Source organism: Lycium ferocissimum, chromosome 1 (assembly GCF_029784015.1).
Source record: "Lycium ferocissimum isolate CSIRO_LF1 chromosome 1, AGI_CSIRO_Lferr_CH_V1, whole genome shotgun sequence".
Lineage (NCBI taxonomy): Eukaryota > Viridiplantae > Streptophyta > Magnoliopsida > Solanales > Solanaceae > Lycium > Lycium ferocissimum.
Window position 1 is genome coordinate 31,822,592 of NC_081342.1, and position 23,227 is coordinate 31,845,818.

General features: G+C 38.4%; 1 protein-coding gene across 1 annotated transcript; it reads left to right on the forward strand.

Annotated features, from left to right (window-relative positions):
- The first annotated feature begins 19,608 nt into the window (after positions 1 to 19,608).
- On the forward strand, positions 19,609 to 21,240 carry LOC132029826 (ethylene-responsive transcription factor ABI4). Its single transcript, XM_059419212.1, has one exon. The coding sequence runs from the start codon at positions 19,724 to 19,726 to the stop codon at positions 20,726 to 20,728; it is 1,005 nt and encodes a 334-aa protein (XP_059275195.1). The 5' UTR covers positions 19,609 to 19,723; the 3' UTR covers positions 20,729 to 21,240.
- The last annotated feature ends 1,987 nt before the right edge of the window (positions 21,241 to 23,227 follow it).

The window sequence follows — 23,227 nt, forward strand, 5'->3', positions numbered from 1 at the left end:
AAATATTTGGGAAGATTGTAAAATTATCTTTGGCATAAAACACAAGTTTGGAGGCTAGGGTTCCTATGTATATTTTCTTTCTTTTATTCAATCCTTGTTTGTGGGAATTTCTTGGTGACAATTAAGATTGATACTCTTGTTATGCTTATTTATTCATCGACATTATTTTTAATCAAGTAAGTTCTTGTTATTTTAATTATTCTTATTTTTTCAACGTTTCTCAAGGGAGTAGCTAACCACTAAGACTTGCCCATTTACTTTGTTTGAAACTCGAGAAGGGAAGAATGGGATTGGGATAGAATAATTAACATGAATTTGGGGCGTTAACCCTCATCTAATGGAAATTGACCTAGGAATAGGCGATACCACTTGTAGCCATATTCGGGTGTTCTTAATGCTCCTAATTGCTTGGGGATCTTGATTGGATAGTCTAGTTAATCTTCGGGAGAAGTTAATTTAGAGTCATTATCCGAGGCTAATTAACATAAACTTGCTATTATTTATAATTCGTGAAATAGATTGGAGCGTTACTTGAGAAATAGATTCCTTAATTCCTTACTTGAGGCCATTGATCAATTTACTTGCTTTCTAGATTAGAATTTATATTTCCGTATTTTATCAAAACCTTATCAAAAACCACCATTGATGCATTCGGTCTAGCTATTGTTAGTGATAATTCCTAATCTGCTTAAATTGCCTACATATTGTTCTCTGTGGGATTCGACCCCAACCTTGTTGGGTTACTATATTTGACAACGTCCGCGCTATACCATTAATAGGTGTAATTTGAGCGTATCAGACATCAACCTCGAAATTATGATACCTATTTTTGGCTATATATGAATGACGACTCAGCCCCTTCGGCATGTAGTTGTTTAATCCATATTGTCATCTTTAGGAATGAAGCTTACCTTGGTGGCAAGGCTGACACCTTCCTTTTTTGACTCCAGGGAAGAATACTCGCCCGTCAACAGGGTTCACATCTTCCGAAAGGACTAGACTCTTTTGTTTGTGAATGCGGCATTTCAATGCCCATATCAATGCGTCATCTTCAAATCACATATTGTTAGGATCAAAATTGTGACCACCCTTCGGCTCAAAATTGATCCATCTTTGCTGACATTCTGCGTCGACGATCTTAAATTTGATGTCAGAATTACGACACCTGATTCAGGTAAGGACCGTGCTTACCAAATTTAAGACGTCTAATCAGTCATTATATCAAAGCAAGCCATACGACGTCTAGGCCGAGGTCTCAATACCTTGATACAATACCGTTTAGTGGAGACCAAACTTCGGTAAATCGTGATTATATCTTTCTGTAGTCTTAAAATTTTCTTTTGTAAAAGTCTTTGTGCTCTGCAAAACGAACAAACTTGTCAGCGTGAAATGAAGTTTACTTAGAGAGGGCTTCATTACCCTTTCGTATGCTCTTCTTTGCCACTATTCCTTGAAATTTCTTCTTCACTTTGCTCGTTGTTGTTATCCTGTTTCAAACATCTTAGCAAACAAGTTAGTGTAAAAGCATCCCTGCTCGGTTGTTCCTGCATCCACAGAAAAATTCGTTAGTTTCCTATATGGTCGATCGCGCTACCTGCACATGGACTTCTTTTGTTCATACTTCGGCAGGAAAGAATGCTCATTTTCCTTAAAAATCCTTTTATTTTTTAGCAAAGTTGAAATTTTTTTGCGATGATTTTGGAATATATATATATATATATATATATATTTGGTATATTATATATTTTTTGAAAATGATATATTTTATACACGATAACTTTTAATGTCATGACATTAATTGCTCAAACTAGGTCTTCCATCTTTTCTTCTTCTTCTTGATCTTGACTTGTAAAATTTTTGAATCCCATTCGAAAAATTTCCCCCAGTTTGTATATGTCTTTGTACCAACTCGAATTTTGCTATGTGGAAGGAATTTTTGAGACCGTCTCAAAAATTTTGCTCCAGTGTAAATGTGTACTTATTGATTCTGGATTTTATGGCGTTGAAAGAATTTTTGAGACCTTTCTTAAAAATTCTGCCAGTGTAGAAGTTCTATGTGGGGTTACTTCATCTCTCTCTTGCTAGATCAATTCTGAGGTTTCCTAGGGTTCGTTGGGAATTTTGTTTCGAATGACCGAGCTCAAGAGAGCGCCTACGTATCTCGTTTCAAGAATCAGGTCGAAACATCGTTCGAGGTAAACATATTGGGATTTTTTTGGTGTGACCGAACTCAAAGAGCGCCTACATATCCCAAATAGGAATCAGATCATAACGCAATTTAGAATACATAAGTTTGGATTTTTTGGTTTAAAGCGATTGAGCTTGGAAAAGCGCCTACGTATCCCCTTATAGGTATAGGGAATCAGGTCCTCGCGTAGTTCGTACATACTTTTGGATTTGGTTTTTTTCTAAGAAGAATGCAAAATTACAAGCAAAGGAAATGCAATTAAAGCAACATAAACTAAAAAAAAAAAAAACTCTAATCTTCGTAGTCGTCTTCTTTTTCACACGTAGTATCTCTTGATGGCATCTGAATTTATTGTTCTTGGCCACTCCTGACCATCCATTTCAGCAAATACCACTGCTCTTTTTGATAGTACCTTTCGCACCATATAGGGCCCTTGCCAGTTTGGTGCAAACTTTCCTTTGCATTCTTCTTGATTTGGGAATATTCGTTTGAGAACTAATTGCCCAATTTGAAAAACCCTGGTTCTTACATGCTTGTTGAAAGCCCGCGCTATTCTTTGTTGGTACAATTGACCATGGAAAACAACAATCATTCACTTTTTATCTATCAAAGCTAGTTGTTCATACCTCTTGCGGATCCATTATGCATCGTCTAATTCAACTTCTTATATGATTGATGAAGGGATTTCTCTTGGTGGTATAATACTGCTTGATGCATACACCAATAGGTATGGAGTGGCCCCGGATTGAAGTCTGGCATGATGCTATATCCCAGTAATGCATAGGGCAATTGCTCATGCCAGTCTCTGTAGTTATCAATCATCTTTCTTAGGATCTTCTTGATGTTTTTGTTGGCGGCTTCTACAGCTCTATTAATTTATGGTCGGTATGCAGTTGAATTCTAATGAGTGATTTGGAATTGAGCACATATCGTTTTCATCAGGTGGCTGTTCAGATTAGCCCAATTGTCTGTTATGATTGATTCTAGGATGCCAAATCGGCATATGATGTTGTTGCGCACAAAATCTGCGACTACTTTCTTTGTTACTTATGCATAAGATACTGCTTCCACCCACTTGGTGAAGTAGTCTATGGCGACCAAAAGTGTCACACCCTAATTTCTGATAGGGCATGATGGGCACCCGACCCTTACCTAGGGCCGAGCGAACCCGTTGACTTTCGTAATACTCATAATCATCACCCGGCCCATAAAACATGACATAAGCATAATGAAAATTTTTCGAGAGAACAACATGCTTTTTCATCTTTTTCAAATCGAATGAAATCGTAGTCATAACACATCTGCAACATAATGCACAATGAAATATCGGCTTACATAGCCGCTTACAAAACCGACATATCATACACTCGACTCTGTCTGCAAAGTCTCTAACATAACTCCAGATATCATAACTTTAACACTCTGACTAGGCATAAAGACTCGGAAGAAAATAGAGCTCGCCAACCCCGGCCGGAACATCTTCAACTCATACGTATATACACGCGCATGAAACGCGGCCCCCCCGAAGAAGGGGTCGAAGCGGAATATGTACTGAGCATGTAAAGCATGACATACAGAAAATAAGATCATAACCGAAGTAAGGAGTACAGAAAGTGAGCATAATAGCCAGAATACCAAAGTGTTTGCATCTGAAACACAAATCGGACAACAGAGGTACAGAAGACAAATATAATAATCAGAATGCCAACACGCTTACTCCTGAAATACAGATCATACATATACATACCGTAGCACATCATAACATCATAACTTATCATATGAGGGCGACATTAACCGATGTGGGATTCGCCTAAACCATGTGGGATTTGCCCTAAACCAATGTGGGATTTGCCTAAACCGGTGTGGGATTTGCCTAAACCAATGTGGGATTTGCCTAAAATAATGTGGAATTTTGCTTCATCATTGGGTTTGCCCCACCACCGGGTTTGCTTACCATTGGGTTTATTACCACCGGCTCGGATACGAAACGAATCATCATCTTATCATATTATCACATCACGTCAAACTTCGTATCCCATCATACTTCAAAATATAACATAGTGCTCACAATAACATTCCGGCCCGGGACTCGTAAGACATACAACAAGATGCACAAGCGAGAATCGTGGAAAACATATGCAATGCAAAACACTTACAAAGACCCAATAGGATAATCAAAACGAAATGTTATTCCAAAACCGAAACAATAGTTAAATCAGGTTTTCTTCCGAATATCACTCGGGAACATATCAAATCGAACTTCAGAAACCAAGGTTACGTATCAAAATCATATGCATGGAAATCCTCGTTTTAGACTTAACAGATAAGTATATAATCATATTCGGGGGTCGGAAAAATAGTCATACCAAATTCTTTCAAAAGACATCAGAACCATACAGAAGGGAGTCGCGGGACCCACGGACGAGCATCAACCCAATCCGGGCCCGCCTACGAAAAACCATAGTCACTATACGTTATGGAATCATTTACGAGCATATCAAAGCAATCCGGTTCCGTCTATAAAAGTTACGGACGTTCGTAGTTACAGAACTCTTTTAAAAACAAAACTTTTTATGCAACTTTTAAAATCCAATCATATGGAAGACATAAGGACCATAATCCGACCGTATCAAAATGCGAACATCAAGGAACGAGTGTGAACCATAAACATGTTCGGAATTTCAGAATAGAGTTGCCCCCAAGGCTCATAACATATCATACCTTACTCATATCTAAGACATGCCAAAAGAAGGAAAGGTAAGCTTTACATACCTCGTTTGCTTCCTAAGCTATTCCAAACTCAAGTTTCGGCTTCTCGAAATCTACAACAATGTCATTAGACACCAAACATTAGCCATAAGCACTTAAGAATCCAATCCCAAGCCATCACTTTATTTACAGAAATTTGGGCAGCATTTCCCCTATAAGTTCAACAACCCGAGAATTCAACTCGACGATATCTTCAACAACAATACCAACAACCATATAAGCAACATCAATAATCGATTCAAAACGCATTCTAACATTAATAACCCTTTCGACACAATTCAACAACATTCCATCCATTACATAATGAAACCCGAAACCTCCAAGTTCAAGGAAACAACACAACACATTTTCTTCCTTCCGAATTCATGAACTACATTAATAATCCATTACTTCCATAAATTCAATAAACTATATAAAATTCCATAACAAACCGCAAACAACTATAACTTCACTTTGAACCATTAAACTTTCATTAGCACCATAGAACCCACAACACAACAATACAAACATACTAAATAAATTTAGTTCATTCCTTGTCACAAAACAGCCCATACTAAAACTCAACATCAACATACAAAATTTCATGAATTTCATCCATTTCTACACACTATCCCCTCCGTTTTAATCCGTTAAAATTCTAAATACACTCGTTAACAATGAAAAGGAACCATATTCATACCTTAAGCATGCAGCCCCCACGTTATCACTCTTCTCCTTGGTTGATTTTTAGCTCAAATTGAAGACAACGCGACGTACAACACTTTTCTCTTCATGGGCTTCGGAATTCGGGGCTCAGATTTTGGTCAAAATTGATTTTTCTTCTCTCCAAGGTTCTTCTCTCTCTCTTTCTAGAATTTTTTGGGTATTCTTGGTCTGAAAAATGAGAGGAAAGGGCTGAAATTAGACTTAAATAGGCATGGGTCATGGGCCTAACCCGATTGGGCCGGTTTGGAGCCTAGCCCACTCGACCTTTCCGCCTTAAAACGTCTATATCTCCTTATCCCGATGTCACCAGTGGGCCCACCACCTATGGTTGGAAAGATAATTCAATTATCTACAACTTCTATCTTTGGTGTTTTTCAAATTCCAAACTTATAATACCATTGCTGCCTCGAAGTCGAGATCACCCGAAAACATTACTTAAAAATATTTGTTTGGAGGACTTCCACTTTGATTTGGCTCAAGGGTCCTTCTTGAGTTATGTTTAACTTCACATATGTGAGTCATATAAATTGTCGCATGTCCCAAAAAAATCTCGGTGTGTGGACCCCACCTCGGCTTGCGAATAATCCGACGTACAAAAATACGAAATATAATCTTGTCGACGTGAGTTTAAATTATGAAGCAACAACATGATTGTCAATTTTTGGACTCCAATTTTTCTTGGTCATGGCCGAATGGCCTCTTGTTCTTTCTCCATGCTTCTTGAATTTTCTAGGGTGCTAAATGATGAAGATGACTTAATTAGTTATCTTTTGCCACTTATATAATTAACACATGTGGTCTATGGCCCACACCACACACATGGCCACATATGGCCATTTTCATGAAATATTATCTTTTCAAAATTTCACTTCTAGCCCTTAATTTTCATAAAATGCTTAACTTTCCATAATTCACTTTTAACCCCAAATTTTTCTTATTCCAAATTTACCCTTAACACTCCATGCCAATGAAAAGATGAATATGAAACTTGTGCACTTTTAACAAAATCGGAAGAAATTACAACCTTGTCCTTAACTTATCATGACTAACTCGGATTATCCCAATGTACCAAAATACGGGATATAACAAAAATAAAGCAGAGTTTGTTTGACGTAGCTGGCTCAATTGGTCCTATGACATCCATGCCCCAAGCGGCGAACAGCCAAGGCGACGCCATAGCATTCAGTTATGTCGGAGGAACCTTTATCAAGTCTCCATGAATTTGACACTTGTGGCATTTCTGGACGAATTTGCTTCAATCGTTCTCCATGGTCATCCAGTAATAACCTGTTCTTAAGATTTTCTTCGATAGCACGAACCCATTCATGTGAGGCTAGCAAGTTCCAGCATGCACTTCTTCAATTAATCTTATGGCTTCGACAGAGTTCACACATCTAAGCAAACCCAAACCTGGGGTCCTTTTATACAGAATATTCTTATTTAGGAAGAAAATCATTCGCCAACTTCCTGATAGTCTTCTTTTGATTGATGGTTATTCCTTCAGCATATTCTCATTTTTTCAAATACATTTTTATGTCGGCATACCAGGGTTTCCCATCGATCTCTGATTCTACAAAAGCACAAGAGATGGCTGATCTCTGATTTCGACTCTGACAGGATCGATGTATTTACTGTGAGGATGCTGAATCATGGATGCTATTGTTGCCAATGCGTCAGCAAACTCATTGTGGGTTCTTGGTATATATTTGAACTTGACTTCTTGGAACCGATCTGCTAGCCTTTGCACAAGTCCAACATACGGTATGATCTTCTCATTTTTGGTGGCTCATTCTCCTCGAACCTGATGAATCAACAAATTCTAGTCGCCAATTACCTGAAGGTTTTGCACATCTATGTCAAGGGCTAGATGAAGACCCATGATACATTCTTCGTATTCAGCCATGTTGTTGGTGCAACTGAAGTTCAGCTTAGCAGCCACTAGATAGTATTGACCCGAGTTTGAAACAGCGGCTCCGATTTCTGATTCTTTAAAATGGACCGCTCCATGAAAGTATACTTTCCAGCCTAAGTCATCTTCATTTTCTTCGCCCTCAATTGTCATCACTTCTTCATCTGGGAAGTAAGTCCACAAAGGTACGGGGTTGTCATCCATTGGACTTCTTGTCAGTAAATCTGCTAATGCTTGGCCCTTAACTAATTTCTGTGCGACGTATTGGATGTCTAACTCACTCAATAGCATTTTCCCTTTGGCCAGCTTCCCTATCGGCATAGGTTGGCAAAAGATGTACCTTAAGGGGTCTATTCTTGAGATCAAATAAGTCGTGTATGCAGCCATATAATGTCTTAATTTTTGAGGCACCCAGGTTAGAGCGCAACACGTTTTTTCTACCAAAGAATATCTGGATTCACAGGGTGTGAACTTCTTACTGATGTAATAGATAACTCTCTCTTTCTTTCCTGTTTCGTCATTTTGTGCCAATATGCATCCAAAAACATTCTCTGATACTGACATGTCCAGCAGCAAAGGGCTTCTCGGCCTTGGCGGGACCAAAACGGGAGGATTTGACAAGTATTTTTTGATTGTGTCGAAGGCTTTCTGACAATCTTCTGTCCATCTGGTTGGAGCATCTTTCTTGAGGAGTTTGAGAATCGGTTCTACAATTACTGTGGACTGGGCAATGAAGCGTCCAATGTAGTTCAACCTTCCCAGGAAACTCATAACCTCTTTCTTTGTTGTTGGCGGTGGGAGCTCTTGAATTGCTTTGATCTTTGTGGGATCCAACTCAATACCATGACGACTGACTATGAATCCTAACAACTTTCCGGCAAGCACTCCAAATGCACATTTTGCTGGATTCAACTTCAAATCGTACTTGCGGAGTCTGTCGAAGAATTTTCTTAAGTGCTTAAGATTATCATCACCCACTCGGGACTTGATGATGACCTCGTCCACATATACCTCAATCTCTCTATGCATCATATCATGAAAGATGGCGGTCATCGCCCTCATGTAAGTAGCACCAGCATTCTTGAGCCCAAAAGGCATTACCGGTATGATATACCCTCCATGGTGTGATGAATGCCGTCTTTTGATCATCTTCTTCATCCATCAGTATCTGATGATAGCCAGCGTAACAATCCACAAAAGATTGCACCTCATGCTTAGCGTAGTTGTCAATGAGTATGTGAATGTTTAGGAGTGGGAAATTATCCTTTGGGCTAGCGCTGTTAAGATCACGATGGTCCACACACATCCTTATTTTCCCATCTTTCTTTGGTACCGGGACTATATTCGCTAACCATGTCGGGTATCGTCACAACCCTAATTATCGATCGTGCGGGCACCTACCATATTATCACTAGTAGGCGAACCCTTGCCCGTTAACCCAATAATCATTAGCCAATTCCAGCTTCTTTATTCATTTATTAACAGTCAATAGATAAGTGAATAAATCGATAAATAAAACAAATCATAATTAATAGATAATATAAGTGCAGAAGTCTAACTATTATACCCCCAAAATCTGAAAGTCATCGTACAAGGACTCTAACTAACAATGTCTAAAGAATGAAGTATATCTCAAATATAATAACAAAGAATGTCTGGAATAAAAAAAGTCATCTGGAAAGAGAGATCTTCAGGTGGCATGGCATGGATAAAGCTCACCCTCGGATCTGATCGAGCAAACTAGCTTCAAGCTAGAGATGTAATCTGGATGAAATCTCTGGAACACAATATGCACTCAAAAAGGGTGCAGCAAGGTAGTATTAGTACAAACACTATGTACCGGTAAGCATCATCGGTCGACTAAGATTAGTTCACGCATATAAGTATAAAATCAACAAGATAGACAGACAGACACTTAATACTGAAATCCAAGTCACAGAATATCCCATAACAGAGTCACAACCTAAGATGAAGCTTCTAACTCACAAGTCTGTCAAGTTTCAATAATCTCACCTAATAATCACAAGCCCAAGTTCCTTCCCTAGGTAGGGTTACTAATCCACAATTTTAGTCAGTCAAGGGTTATCATTGTATTACAGTAGGCATTTAACATCCATACCAAAATCAGAAACAAACGAGCATATAATAATGCAGAATAAAATGTGATGATGTGCAATGCAAAATATGATGATGTGCAATGCAATGTAATGCAATGCACTGGCCAAATACACACTGTACACACATGCTACTGATGTCATAGCTCAGTAGTCATGACCTGCAGGGGACCCCTGGTATCTATGTACCACTCATTCCGGAAAGAACCTCGGTCACGGATCCACATCCTATATCACTCATTTCGAAACACTCCTCGGACCCGAGTCACTTATTGCCCTCTGCCCGAAATTTACCTCGGACTCGAGCTTATATACCCTCCGTTCCGGAAAGAGCCTTGGACCCGGAGGCACTCGATTCTATAAGAAAAACTGTTACATCCCTCTTAATAAGCAATTATCAAGTAGTATATTGTTTTCATCAAGAAGATCATATTGGCTTCTCACCACAATTGTCATCAATTTGTATCACAAGTTCATCAAGAAGATTATATTAACTTTTGTACAATTTCACATCACAATGTATGTCTCAATGTATTTCAGCTCATTAGTATGTATGGACTATGAACAATCAGCAATATAAATATCAAACACAAGGCATCATGCCACAAGTCTTCCAAACCATTTCCATCATGCATGAGTGTATGAATGCATAAATGAGTGTAAACGTGGTAAATCAATGCAAACCAATAAAGCAACAATGAAGGTACAAGTCACAAAGCCACAAGTCATATCAAGACTTGGATCAACTCAGCCATGAAATGAATCATACAATCATCTCAAACAACATAATAGTCTATGCCCCTCCTTACTTCCACATGTAGCAAGTTCGCCTCACAACTAAATCTGGTATCACCAAGAAGCTCCACTTTTCTATATATTATCGTCAATAGTAAATCATACATCAAGTGTTCAACTACGTACTATCATAGATATGTAAACCACAATCTAGGTTTAAACTTAGTATCCTTCATTTCTCCGATAATATATGTCTCAATAAGGGAGGACTGAGTACAACACGAAAATTTAGGCAATAAGTCTAACCACAATAATAGGGTGACATGCCACCATCAACGACAATCAACATAATAGAAATCCATCCCAAATCACCACAATATGCATACAACTACACCTCATATGTCAGTACATAACGTAATGGCGACGAGCCCACAAAACTAAAAGTCATACCAACCTAGCTAATATCTAACCCAAACACCATGTCTGAATACCTAATCATGATTTCTCCCATCAATTCTACACAATACATACGTTTCGCTAATCAAAGTCTAACTAAAGTAAGCCGTAACCTACCTAGAATGCCGAGCAATAGTCTCAAATCACCAAACCTTAGCCTTGCCTTCCTCTTTGGAGAACCTCAAAATGATTAACGTCTATCAAATATGAATTCTACGTCAGAATACGAATCTTAGGGTACCCATATTGCCATAGTTTTACCCAAAACCCAAAAATGGACCAAAAATAGCCAAACCCGAGCCACAAGGGAAAAATTGTAATTTTATTAAAAATTCAGATACAATATAGTCAAAATAGTACTCTACGAGTCTAACCGAGTCCAACGATACCCATATTGCTATACTTTTAGAAAAATACCCAAAATACCCCTACAATGTGAATTCGGGTTCATGAGGGTAAGACGGAAAATTTAGTGCACAATTATGTTACCTATCATCTAGTTAACCTTCAATCTTAATTTCATAAAATTCTATTCACTACAAGATGTTCAAATTCATCTTTTCTATATTTAGCCCTAGGATTCTTAACCCATTAGTTCTTCACAATTAGTGTGTAGGAATGACTATGAGATGATGATAATTGACACATAAATAATGAATACTAGGTTAGAATCTTACCCCAAAGTGCTTGTCAAAAGCTTTTTGATTACTCTCTCCCCAACCCTCCAACTATTGAAGGTTTCATAAATTCTTGGGTTTTAATGTTGCACTTACCATTAATGGAGCTTAAGCTTGTCAAGGGATTTGAGGAAGGAGAAATAATGAATCACGTAAGGGTTTGCACTTACCTTCAAGGAGGAACTTCACCCTAGCCCTAGGAAAATAGCCTCTCGCATTCTAAGGAGGTGTTTTTGGGTTTAGGATGGTAAAAACTTGAAAAAAAAGACATTAAAAACGGACCTACTACCCAGTTGGGCTGCTGTGGCGCTCACCAGGCCGCTATAGCGGCTCTCTAATTGCTGCCAGCGGCCAGCTGGAATAGCCCAAACGAAAACGGGCATAACTCTCTCATCTGGAGGCCAAACGCATCAATTCTTTTTCCTATAGCTTCGTAATTTCGATACGGATCTAATGGTTCAAACCTCACTAAAAAAAAGGCCGGATGATCAATCTGGAGGTATTTCTATCCACAGACCTCTGGCGAAAACACCAGATACAAGCGCGACAAAACCCCAAACCCATCTGAATCTCTTTAGAACCTCACTAAAACTTGTAGACAAGATGCATGGCCTATTTTATTTATTATCCAAGGACCCTGAGTAATTAAAATAAAATATGGGAGGTAAAAACTTAGGTGTCAACACCACACTCCTTTAATAGGGATGTGTGACCCATTGGGCACTCGCGTGGTCGATACACCTAACAGGAACTATTTCCCATCGGATCCTTAACCAATTCGGCTAGCAATCTCAATACTTAGCCAATCCGATTATCAATCGCATCATTCCGCTCGTAATCATTTCCCATTAGACATCCCCATATGTATCCTCAAGTGTAATATGCATGAGATATCATAGGAAACCAAGAATGTAACATGCACACAGTAATGTTATACCCCGTATTTTATACGTTGAGTTTCGCTGTGAGTTAGCCGATGTGGATTAGAAAGTCAAGTTTTTGTCAAGGTCATAAGTTATTCTACATGTTCATTCTGTGTTTATGAGAGTTTAAGTTACGTGTAACAAGTATCGGAAAGATTAGAGGTGGAACGGATTAAAAGAAACTGAGTGTGACAACAGGGCAGATCGACGCCCATCTTGACGGACCGTAGATGGTCGACGGTCCGTCAATTCCCACCGTCGAACCACCATCAGAGAGTCAGCTCTGATCAAGCAGTTTGACGCCACTACTCAACGGTCGTCGAGCAGCTCGACGGTCCGTCGAGTTGACCGTCGAAGTGGAGGCGGTGGAAAATTTCCCTTTCCTATAAATTAAAGGCCACGACCTTGGGTCGTTATTTCACCCAAAAATTAGATTCTTCTAGACCCTCCAAGATCTCTCAACCCCTAAACATTTTATAAACATTCTAAGCTAATTCACGTGAAGATCAAACCTTGATACCCTAATCTAATTCATAGAAAGTGGTTGTTCTTGCTTCTATTTGGAGTTGTGGTGAGTTGACCTTGAGGAAAGTTGGGTGTGGCTAAAGTATAAGGTATGTTCTTCATCTTATTTCTTATGTTGAGTTAATTTGGAGGTTTAGTAAGTCCTAAGGTCAAGAGAATCATGGTAGAGAAGTCATGAGGTATTAAGTTGAAGTTGATGACTATGGGTTGATTTTGGAAAGGCGTTTTGCATTGATTTAAGTTTAATTTGAATGTAATCTCTTGATTATGGTATTGTTGATGTTGTTGTTGTCATTTGGGAGTTGTTTTGAGATTTTGAGCAAGTAAGTGATATAGGGGAAATGCTGCCCAAATCTCGTTCGCTCATTAATGGTCTAGTTTGACCTTATAAGCATTTCGACGACTTAACCTTAGTGTGAAACATTTTGAATGTAGATTTACAATGTCGGGAGGATAGACGTTGAGTGGATAGATAGACAACAAGATATGTTAAGGTTGTCCTTTTTTTTTTTTTGGGCATGATATTTATGAGCAAGACGTATACGTAACGTTAATCCATAATGATTCTACCCTTAGAGTTAGGAATGATCAATTTGTTTCATGTTCCATAATGATATCTTCAGAAAGTCTCCCTTTATATCCATTATGGTCTCTAGAGTCCATTGTACCCCTATCATGTTTATGCATTGCATTGCATTTATATATATATATATATACACACACATACAGACCCGAGACCCCTCAGGCGCTATATGCGCGTATATTATGTATCACGTATATATATGTATGGGGTATGGGGAAGGTGACGGCGTTATATATGAACTACCACCTGGTCAGCTGGTCATATGATGATACGATGAAGATGATGATGATGCTGACCTATACAATACGATACGATATGCTACGATCACGATGGGATGCCCACAAAGGCTTGACAGGCGTTATATATGCATATTTATATGTATGACCTCATGCATACATGCACAGTATTTACGCATATCATTAGCCCTCAGAGGTAGTTCAGATACACAGTATTTGTATACATGATTGATTCACAGGGACAGTTCAGACATACAGGTTTCATCCATTTACCCTATGGTTTCTTATGTCTCTGTTATGTTACTCTCATGCCTTACATACTCAGTACTTTGTCCGTACTAATGTCCTTTTTGTTTATGGATGCTGCATTCATGCCCACAGGGAGATGGTACAGATCCTTAGGTTGCCATCTCAGCGTTGGTACAGGAGTACTCCACTTGTTTCGGAGCTGCAGTCTAGTTGGTATGATTCTTTTGTGTATATATGAGCATGGCGGGGTCCTGTCCTGTCCTTATGATTTTATGCATTTCTTGTAGAGGCTGGTAGACAGATGTGTACAATTATATATGCTAAGACCTTCTTTGTCCATATCTTGTTCTATCACTATGACAGTCTTGTCGGCTTGTATATATGGGCACAATTTGATGATATATATATATATATATATATATATATATATATATATATATATATATATATATGTATGTATGTATGTATATATATATGTATGTATGTATGTATATATATATGTATGTATCTTTTGGGCTAGTGTTCCTTCCAGTTGATGTTATCAATGAGTTAGCAGTATGGCCCACTCAGGTAGGGTTATGTAATGCATGTATATCATGAGGTGCTCGGTAGGTTTGCTCTGGGTGCTCGTCATGGCCCTCTGGTTGGGTCGTGACAAGTAAGTAATAACGTTGTATAAGAGAAAGGCCCAAAGTAGCTCATTTTTATCATTAAAAGATAATTTTGGAGTGATGTGAACACATAAGCAGTCAAATCAAGAGAATAATTTTGCACATAAGCAATTAGATCGAAAGAATCAACTATCAACTAATGCACACATGCTTTGGTATTCTTAGATTATCACTAACGAATCATATATGTCAACAATTACCCAAAACATAACATGGTATCCATGCAAGTGCTTATCACCTCACAAGTACCGAACTCGTTTTATATCCATTTCCCTTAGTATTAGTCAATTACCAACCATACATCCTGTCACGACCCAAAATCGATGAGCCGTGACGAGTACCTGACCACTGCTGGCCAAGCACTCCTATGCTTACATTTACCTCTCACTGACTATCCTGGACCCATACATAATCTGTAACTGAGCTATACTGTCTCCCGAACAGTCAATACAAGAGACACCGCATCGAGAACTCACGGCCAACACATACACATAAGCACAAATACTAAGAGTGACAGCGCAAATCGATTTGGCCGCCATATACATATACTGTACAACAAAATAAGCACCGACGAGGGTGCATAACATCATGGATACACATCACTGTCTACAGACCTCTATAGAAAAACAGACTGTAGAAAGGACAGGACAAGGCCCCGTACCCATATATGTACATAACAAGATAGCATACCAAAAGGGTTGCGGCCTGGGATCAATGGAGTGTCTTGTTGCCGCTGAGGAGGTCCTGCGATGTGGATCGTCATCGCTACGATCTTGCGGGTATGAACGCAACATCCACAAGAAGGGACGTCAGTACGAACGAGTATGTAAGGCATGAACAGTAATATAATAAGACATATGGAACATAATATGAGATAGGGGAATAGCCTGTACAACAGGATGCCTCTTAAGACAGATACCATGCATGCTTAGCTTTCTTTGAAAAACATTTCTTATACATGTATACATAAAATAGAACATATGATAGTGCCAAGGAACGTCGGCCCCGATCTGTTTAACCATATACCCCGCGTCCGGGCATCCCGCGTCTGGGATGATATCATATTATACCAGCTGATCAGGTGGCCATACGTCTATAGCACCTCGCCCTTTTTCCCATATTCCCCATATACATATACATATACATATACATATATTATATAAGCAGCATGCATGAGAGCCCAAAGAAAGCTATAACTCTATCGGAGTGACGTAAGGTCGGTAACCTCTGATTATATTATGGAATAATCATCATCGCTCTATCTCACCTTGAAGGAACAATTATTATAAGGTGAGACCAATAACAATGAATAAAATTGAGAAAGTCACGAAAATAGCTCAATAATCTCATAAAAACATCGATCTCATAACTTGAGACGTTTATCTATAAAAAACATCATCATTATCATCGTAAAAACATATTCTTCGCTGTTATCACAAGAGCTCACATAATCATGACCTTTGGTTTGGAAAATACGAGCATTTTGGAAAAACATTTATGGGTTATCGGGAAAGGAATCATGCTTTGGATTCATAAACATCTAGCTTTTGGAAACAAAGAAGTTATGAAAACATTTATGAAATCGTACCACAGGAATCATGCTTTTGAAAGAAAGGGACAAGCCTTAACATACCTGCTCGACCTCCATTAGCTACGTTTATCCGCCCGAGCTCGTAAATCTACATTCGAGAGGATTCACACTAATGTTAGACTCATTATCACACACTTGTCCTAAGTTTTCAAATTAAACTATTTTATATCCTGCTGAAAATCGGGCAGCATCTCCCCTGTTTATATGCCTAGCCCAAAATCCCAATTCAGCAACTAACAACAACAACAATAATACCAACATTAACCATAATATTTCCAATACCAAAATACTTCATAAACATCCCATATGGTATTTGTCCCATATTTCCACCACAGAATTATTTTATAACTATTTAACAACTCCATCTCCGTAAATAAACCAAGATTCACGTTAAGAACAAGAGATTCATACCTTTCTCTCGATAATATCACTATATCTTTACTTCTCCACCTTGAGCTTAAGACACAACGCACCGCTATACAATTTTGTAGTCGCAACTATATGCCGTCTGGACCGGAATTTGGGAATTATACCTTGTTTTGGCTTGAGAATTGATGTTTGGAAGGTTGGGGAGATTTCTGGAATATTTGGGGGTGTTTGGATGTGTTTGGTTTGAAAAACTAAGGGGGTAGCCCCTTTATATAACGGTCCAGGTTCTGCCTGGACCGACTTAAAAATTGCTCAGCTCGATCGCGCTGCCACGTGGCGCGTTCGCGCCACCTTCTGGCCCGTTCGCGCAGGGTTAATTTCCTGCCTAGACAGCCGATCTTAAAACGCGCATAACATTTGATCCCGATATCATATGAGGGCCCAAGACCTATGGTTGGAAAACTATTTCAATTATCTACAACTTTCATCTTTGGTGTTTTTCCAAATTTCAAACTTATAACGACGTTTTGGCCTCTTCAATTCAGATCGTCCGAAAACATTTCCTTAAATCATCCCTTTGGAGGGCTTATGCTCATATTTGACTTAAGGGTCCTTATTAAGACTTGCTCCATTTCCCATGTACTACTCATATAAATTTTCATGTCCTTTATAAAATCCCGGCGTGTGGGCCCCACTTAGCTCACAGTAACGAGAGCTTTTCGTCAAGTAACATATGAACCGATTCACCCCATATGGTCTCCAAATGTCATATATATATATATATTCTTATACTCAAATCATATAATCTTCATCCCTAATCCTTGTATGACTTTACTCTTCTCCGAGCTCGTACCAAGCCGTCTACAATTCTTAGTAGCGCAAATTTTTTCGGGGTGTAACACATCTCAATAAAGTATAGAAAAGTCTCAACTTGCCTTAAATCCGCAGTCCGAAGCTCGAAACACTGCCTTGCCTTTCCTTAAAGCCTCCGAACGATCCCTATCAGTCCAAATATGTAAGCATACGAGTCCAAAGACACCTATATTGATATATATATTATTCGATTGAAAAATTACCCCAAAAGTCAACCCCGAGGTCAAAATTGAAAATTTATCTAAAAATTAGTTTACTCATAGTCTAAAGCTCCTAAATTGCAAAAATCATCTAAATCTAACCTTAAATCGACATCCAAATCAAAGAATTCATATTCTTAACTTAAGGGCTTAAAGTCTCAATTTTCCAACCAAAAATATGAATTAAATGATTAAAATCCGCAAGATTCCATGATAAATTAGTTAAAGGGAGGTTAGATTCTTACCCCGCGATGAATCTCGAAAATCTCTTAAATCCGAAGTCTATAGCTCAAACTGTGATATGAAATTGTCAATCTCGATTTTTTAAAATTAAATAATTCAACCACATGGTCCTTCTTCGCGATAGCACAGGACCCCTCGCGAATGCGGCCAGGCCTGAACCGACTCCCTTTGCCAATGCGACAAGTCCATCGCAATCGCGAAGGCCAAGTCCCTGGCACCAGCACCAGCATCAAAAAATCGGGTGCTTTCCAAACTTTGTTTTAGCACCTGAAACTCGGATCTCTCCGAACCCAAACCAAACATGCAAATCGATCATAAAACACATATGAACTTGCTGGATTACTCAAATCACTAAACTGAGATCGTCTTGACCCGATGTTGACCTTGGTCAACTCAAATCCTTTAACTTGACTAGTTTCTCAACCAAGTGTCTGAAACACTCCCAAGCCCCTCGGGATCCCTTTCAATCATACAGCTAAGCCATAAATCACAGTTCGGACTTATTGAACTGCCCAAACTCGAAACTTAACACGTTAACCCTAGATGTTGACTCTGGTCAACCTTTTCATTGCTTTAACTATGAACTTTGTAGTTTAGATTTTGTTCTTCGACACTTACCCGATTGTCTCAAGAACCGTATCATCCATCCCCATAAGTAAAAAAGCACCATTTTAAAGCTACAGAAAGGGCCGAACATTTAGGAGAAAGGACTTCTAATGTTCAAAATGACCGAACATGTCGTTACAATTAATTGACTATTACTAATAACATTTAGATTCCTAAAGTATTATTATTAAGGATAATTTGATAAAATATACAGTTAAACAATTTAGTTTTTAAAAGAACTATAAAATGCTAACTGGATAAGTAAAAAGGAATCGAAGGAGTACTAATTGATACTCCCTCCATTTCAATTTGTTTGTCTTACTTTTTATTTTAGCCCGTTTAGAAAAGTTATTTTTTTTTCTGTGTGATAATATTCTTTAATTTTTACTTATGAGATGGTATGTTTAAGACCACAAGATTAAAGTTCATATTTGTACGTTCTAGATATTTAATTTAAAAGCACAAGATTCAAAAATCTTTTTTACTTTTTTAAACTAGACAAACAAATTGAAATGAAGGATACATTTAATTGATTTATTAGCCTGGTATTTTCTACGTTACGTTGACATTAATTTTCAAATCGTTCTACACTTTCACTATGGGCTGGGAGACTTTAGATAGTTCACAACATCTTTGATGGAAAGAGGAAAACCGCTTTCTATGAAAATGAGACTAAAAAGATTCTGTTAGGCTTTATCTATTTTACATTGTAGCAGACATGAAACTTCTTATTTTTCCAAAATTGGTTCTCTGACTTTCTATTCACATTTCTTAATTAGGTAATCTTAGGATAGTGTCAGGTCCTTAATGAAAAACTTGTGGTGGACAAAAGAAATTAAGTTTACTTCAAAGTGACAACAATGCGCATGCTTATGTGTGTCTGCATGTATACACTTCCCACAGTAGTCCACACATGACTCTGTATCTATATAATAGCACCGCCCTCATCCACCATTTACAAATTACGACTTTGATCACCAGCCTTCTTCAGTCCTCTCTTTCAACTCATTGGGTATACACTCAACGAGGTACATAGCAACAACCATCGCCTCCCCTTCCCCCCTCTGTCCTTCCATTAGTACTAATAAATAAAAGTTCACTATGAATAGTCAAGAATTACTAAATCCTAGCCAAACGGTCCCCAATTTTCAAGAAGAAAGAAAAGACACCACCGTTAGCACCGTTGCTACAAACAGTGACACCACCTCCACGAGTACTACTAGCAGTAACAGCAATAAAAAAGGCAAAGGTAAAGGAGGACCAGACAACAACAAATTCAGGTATAGAGGTGTAAGACAACGTAGTTGGGGGAAATGGGTGGCCGAGATCCGTGAACCTCGTAAGCGTACACGCCGATGGCTCGGCACATTCGCTACTGCTGAGGACGCTGCTCGTGCCTATGACCGTGCCGCTATTATACTCTATGGTTCAAGGGCTCAACTCAATCTTCAACCATCTAGTGGTAATAGTAACTCATCATCTTCTTCACAGTCTTCCAGAAAATCTACCTCTTCATCTTCCACACAAACCCTTCGTCCTTTACTTCCAAGACCTTCAGGGACGTTCGGGTTTACTTTCTCGTCGTCGTCCCCTACAGCAGCACCAACCGGTGTCGGTGCTGCTGTATCCACTGCTAATGTGGAGCCTACTGATTATGTCCCCTATGGGTTTTTTCCTGCTGTACAATATGCTGATATGTTACAACAACATTCTCAGATGTTGAGTCAAACCCAACTTCAGCAACAACAGTATAACGTGCTTTGTGATGGGTATGGTCCTGAGGTTGATAATTATTCAAACCCTAACCCTCACCCTAACCTTAGCCATCAAGAGAATTCGAAACCGCCGAAACAAGAAGATGAATTGTCTCAACAATATCAAAATCAGCAGCAAAATAATTATTCGTGTGAAGACACAAACCATTTAATGGGGTCATCAATACCTCTTTGTTCGACTCAAGCGATGCAGGCTGCACCGGTGGTTTCAGATCCGGTGGCGGTGATGGGAGGTCCGGGATCTCCCGTATTTTGGCCGACAACTGATGATAGTTATCCACCGGTTAATATTTGGGATTATGGCAATGATTCCTTCTTGTTTGATTTTTAGAAGTTTCACAGAAATGCAGGTAAGGCTATCTACCATAGACCCTATGATCGAGGTCTTATTTGATCTCCGCGCATAGTGGAGCATAGTACACCGGCTGTCTTTTTTTTTTTTTTTTTTTCTGGAAAAGCGGAAGCTGGTATTGGAAGATGATTTGTTTGAGTTGCATGCAAGAATATATATGAATATATATAGTTATAATCACTGCGTCCGTACACATACAATGGATTGGAGAAATGGATGTATGTTCAGTATCTGAGGCAAAAGGGGTTATTTTGTACTAATGTTTCTGTTGATTAACTGAGGGTGTGAATAAAACACCAAGATCAGGGTGACCATTTATATACTGCTTTATTATCAGGTTAGATATCTCAATTAATTTTTTTCTTCACAACCAAGTGTACGATGTTCTTATTTTTATCGTCATATCCAGTCAGGTTTCTGTGTTTGTTACTAGATGAGTTTTTCGTCATATCCAGTCTGGTTTCTGTGTTTGTTACTAGATGAGCTTTTGATTTTGGAATGAATGAATTGTTCTAGAGATATTAATTTGTTTCAAGCTCAATCTTAAATTTCTATTTTAGGATTTTGATGTACTTTGTTTAAGGATAATTTTGGGGGGGGGTTTCAGATCCATTAAAAACCTTTCGGATTCTTCCAAATAGTAAGATCAGCGAAGAATTCAAGGTTTTGGTCGTGGATTTAAGTTATATGCACTTATTAGTTTAAAATTTATTTAATTTTTTAAATTTTGTTTTTCTGTTAATGTATATGCATTTAGTGTAAATTTTATCTCTCTCTCTCTCTCTCTCTCTCTCTATTATATATATATATATAAGGGTCAAAAATACCCCCTAACTATCGAAAAGAATCTCGAACTACGCATATACCCTCTTTTTTGCATTTGGTATCAAATATACCGTTATCAAAAGGAGGCCACCAATACCCCTCCACTCAACGGTGTGACTATTTAAAACGTGGCGGTGCACACGTGAAAAAAATTATCCACGTGGCCGTGTATCGGCCTCTCTCCCTCTTCCTCTTTAGTTCAGGGGTATTTTTGACCCCTTTATTTTGTAGCCTTTAATTTTTTTTTTCTGGATTTTCTACACCACCACATACCCCCTCCACCCCCCGCACCCCCGCCCCCCAATTTTTTTTTTTAGTTTTTATTTTTTTTTCCTGGATTTTCTACACCACCACCTACTGACCCCCCCCCCCCCCCGCCTTTCGAAGACTCCCGCTTTTTAATTTTTTAATGAATTTTCTACACCCCCACATACCAACCCCCACTTCCCATCCCCCACCCCCCACCCCCCCAAAAAAGTTTTAAAAGTTGCTTTTTTTGGATTTTTACACCACCCACCCCCATGACCCCCCCTCCCACACCCCACCACCACGCCAAATTTTTTAATTTTTAACCACAAACTTTCAATTTTTATAATTTTTTTTTATAAAAGGTAAATTAAATATGAAGTAAAAGTTTTCTTTTTTGATTCTCTACACCCTCCCTACCCCCTCCTGAATTTTCTACTTCATATTTAATTTAACTTTATAAAAAATATATATATAAAAATTAAAAGTTTGCGTGGTTAAAAATTAATTTTTTTGGAGGGGTGATGGGGTGTTAAAACGGTCATGGGAGTGGGTGGTTGGGGGTAGGTATGTGGTGGTGTAGAAAATCCGTAAAAAAATTAAAAACTTCAAAAAAGTTTTTTTGGGGTTGGGGGTGTGGAGAGGGGGGGGGGTATGGTGGTAGAAAAAATCACGAAAAAATAAAAAACTACAAAAAAAAATGGGGGGGTGGGGGTGGAGGGGGGGGTGGGGTATGTGGTGGTGTAGAAAATCCAGAAAAAATTAAAAACTACAAAAAAAAAGGGTCAAAATACCCACCGAACTAAAAAGGAAGAGAGAGGCTATATGGATGGGATAATTTTTTCCCGTGGTCGCCTCGGCTTAAATGGCCAACCGTTAAGTGGAGGGTTATTGGTGGCCTCCTTTGGCAATGGCGAGGGTATATTTGATACCAAATGCAAACGGAGGGTATATGTCTTGTTGATAGTTCCAAAAACGGTATTTTTTACCCTTTTCAGTGTATATATATTATATATATTATTTATTACTTCCAAAATTTTCCACGTATTTTGAGGGGTATCATATTCACAATACTTTCGTCGGAAAATTACACTGTGTAGCTAGGTAAAAAATTTATTTTTATGTGTATATATTACATATTGACACTCCTTGGCTTCTTCGTGAATTTACCTCTTTATATTTTGACACCCCTTAGTGAAAATTCTGTTTCCGCCACTGATTACTTCCTCTGTCCTACTTCTAATTTACGTGAAGGTATTTGACTTGGCACATAGTTTAAGAGAAAAAGAAACGTTTTTGAAATTTGTTATCGAGAAATTTTTGTGGTTTTTAAAGGTAAAACGAGAAGTTTAAAATCAAATTGTTATTAAATATAGAAATATATCATTCTTTTTGGTACGGAATATA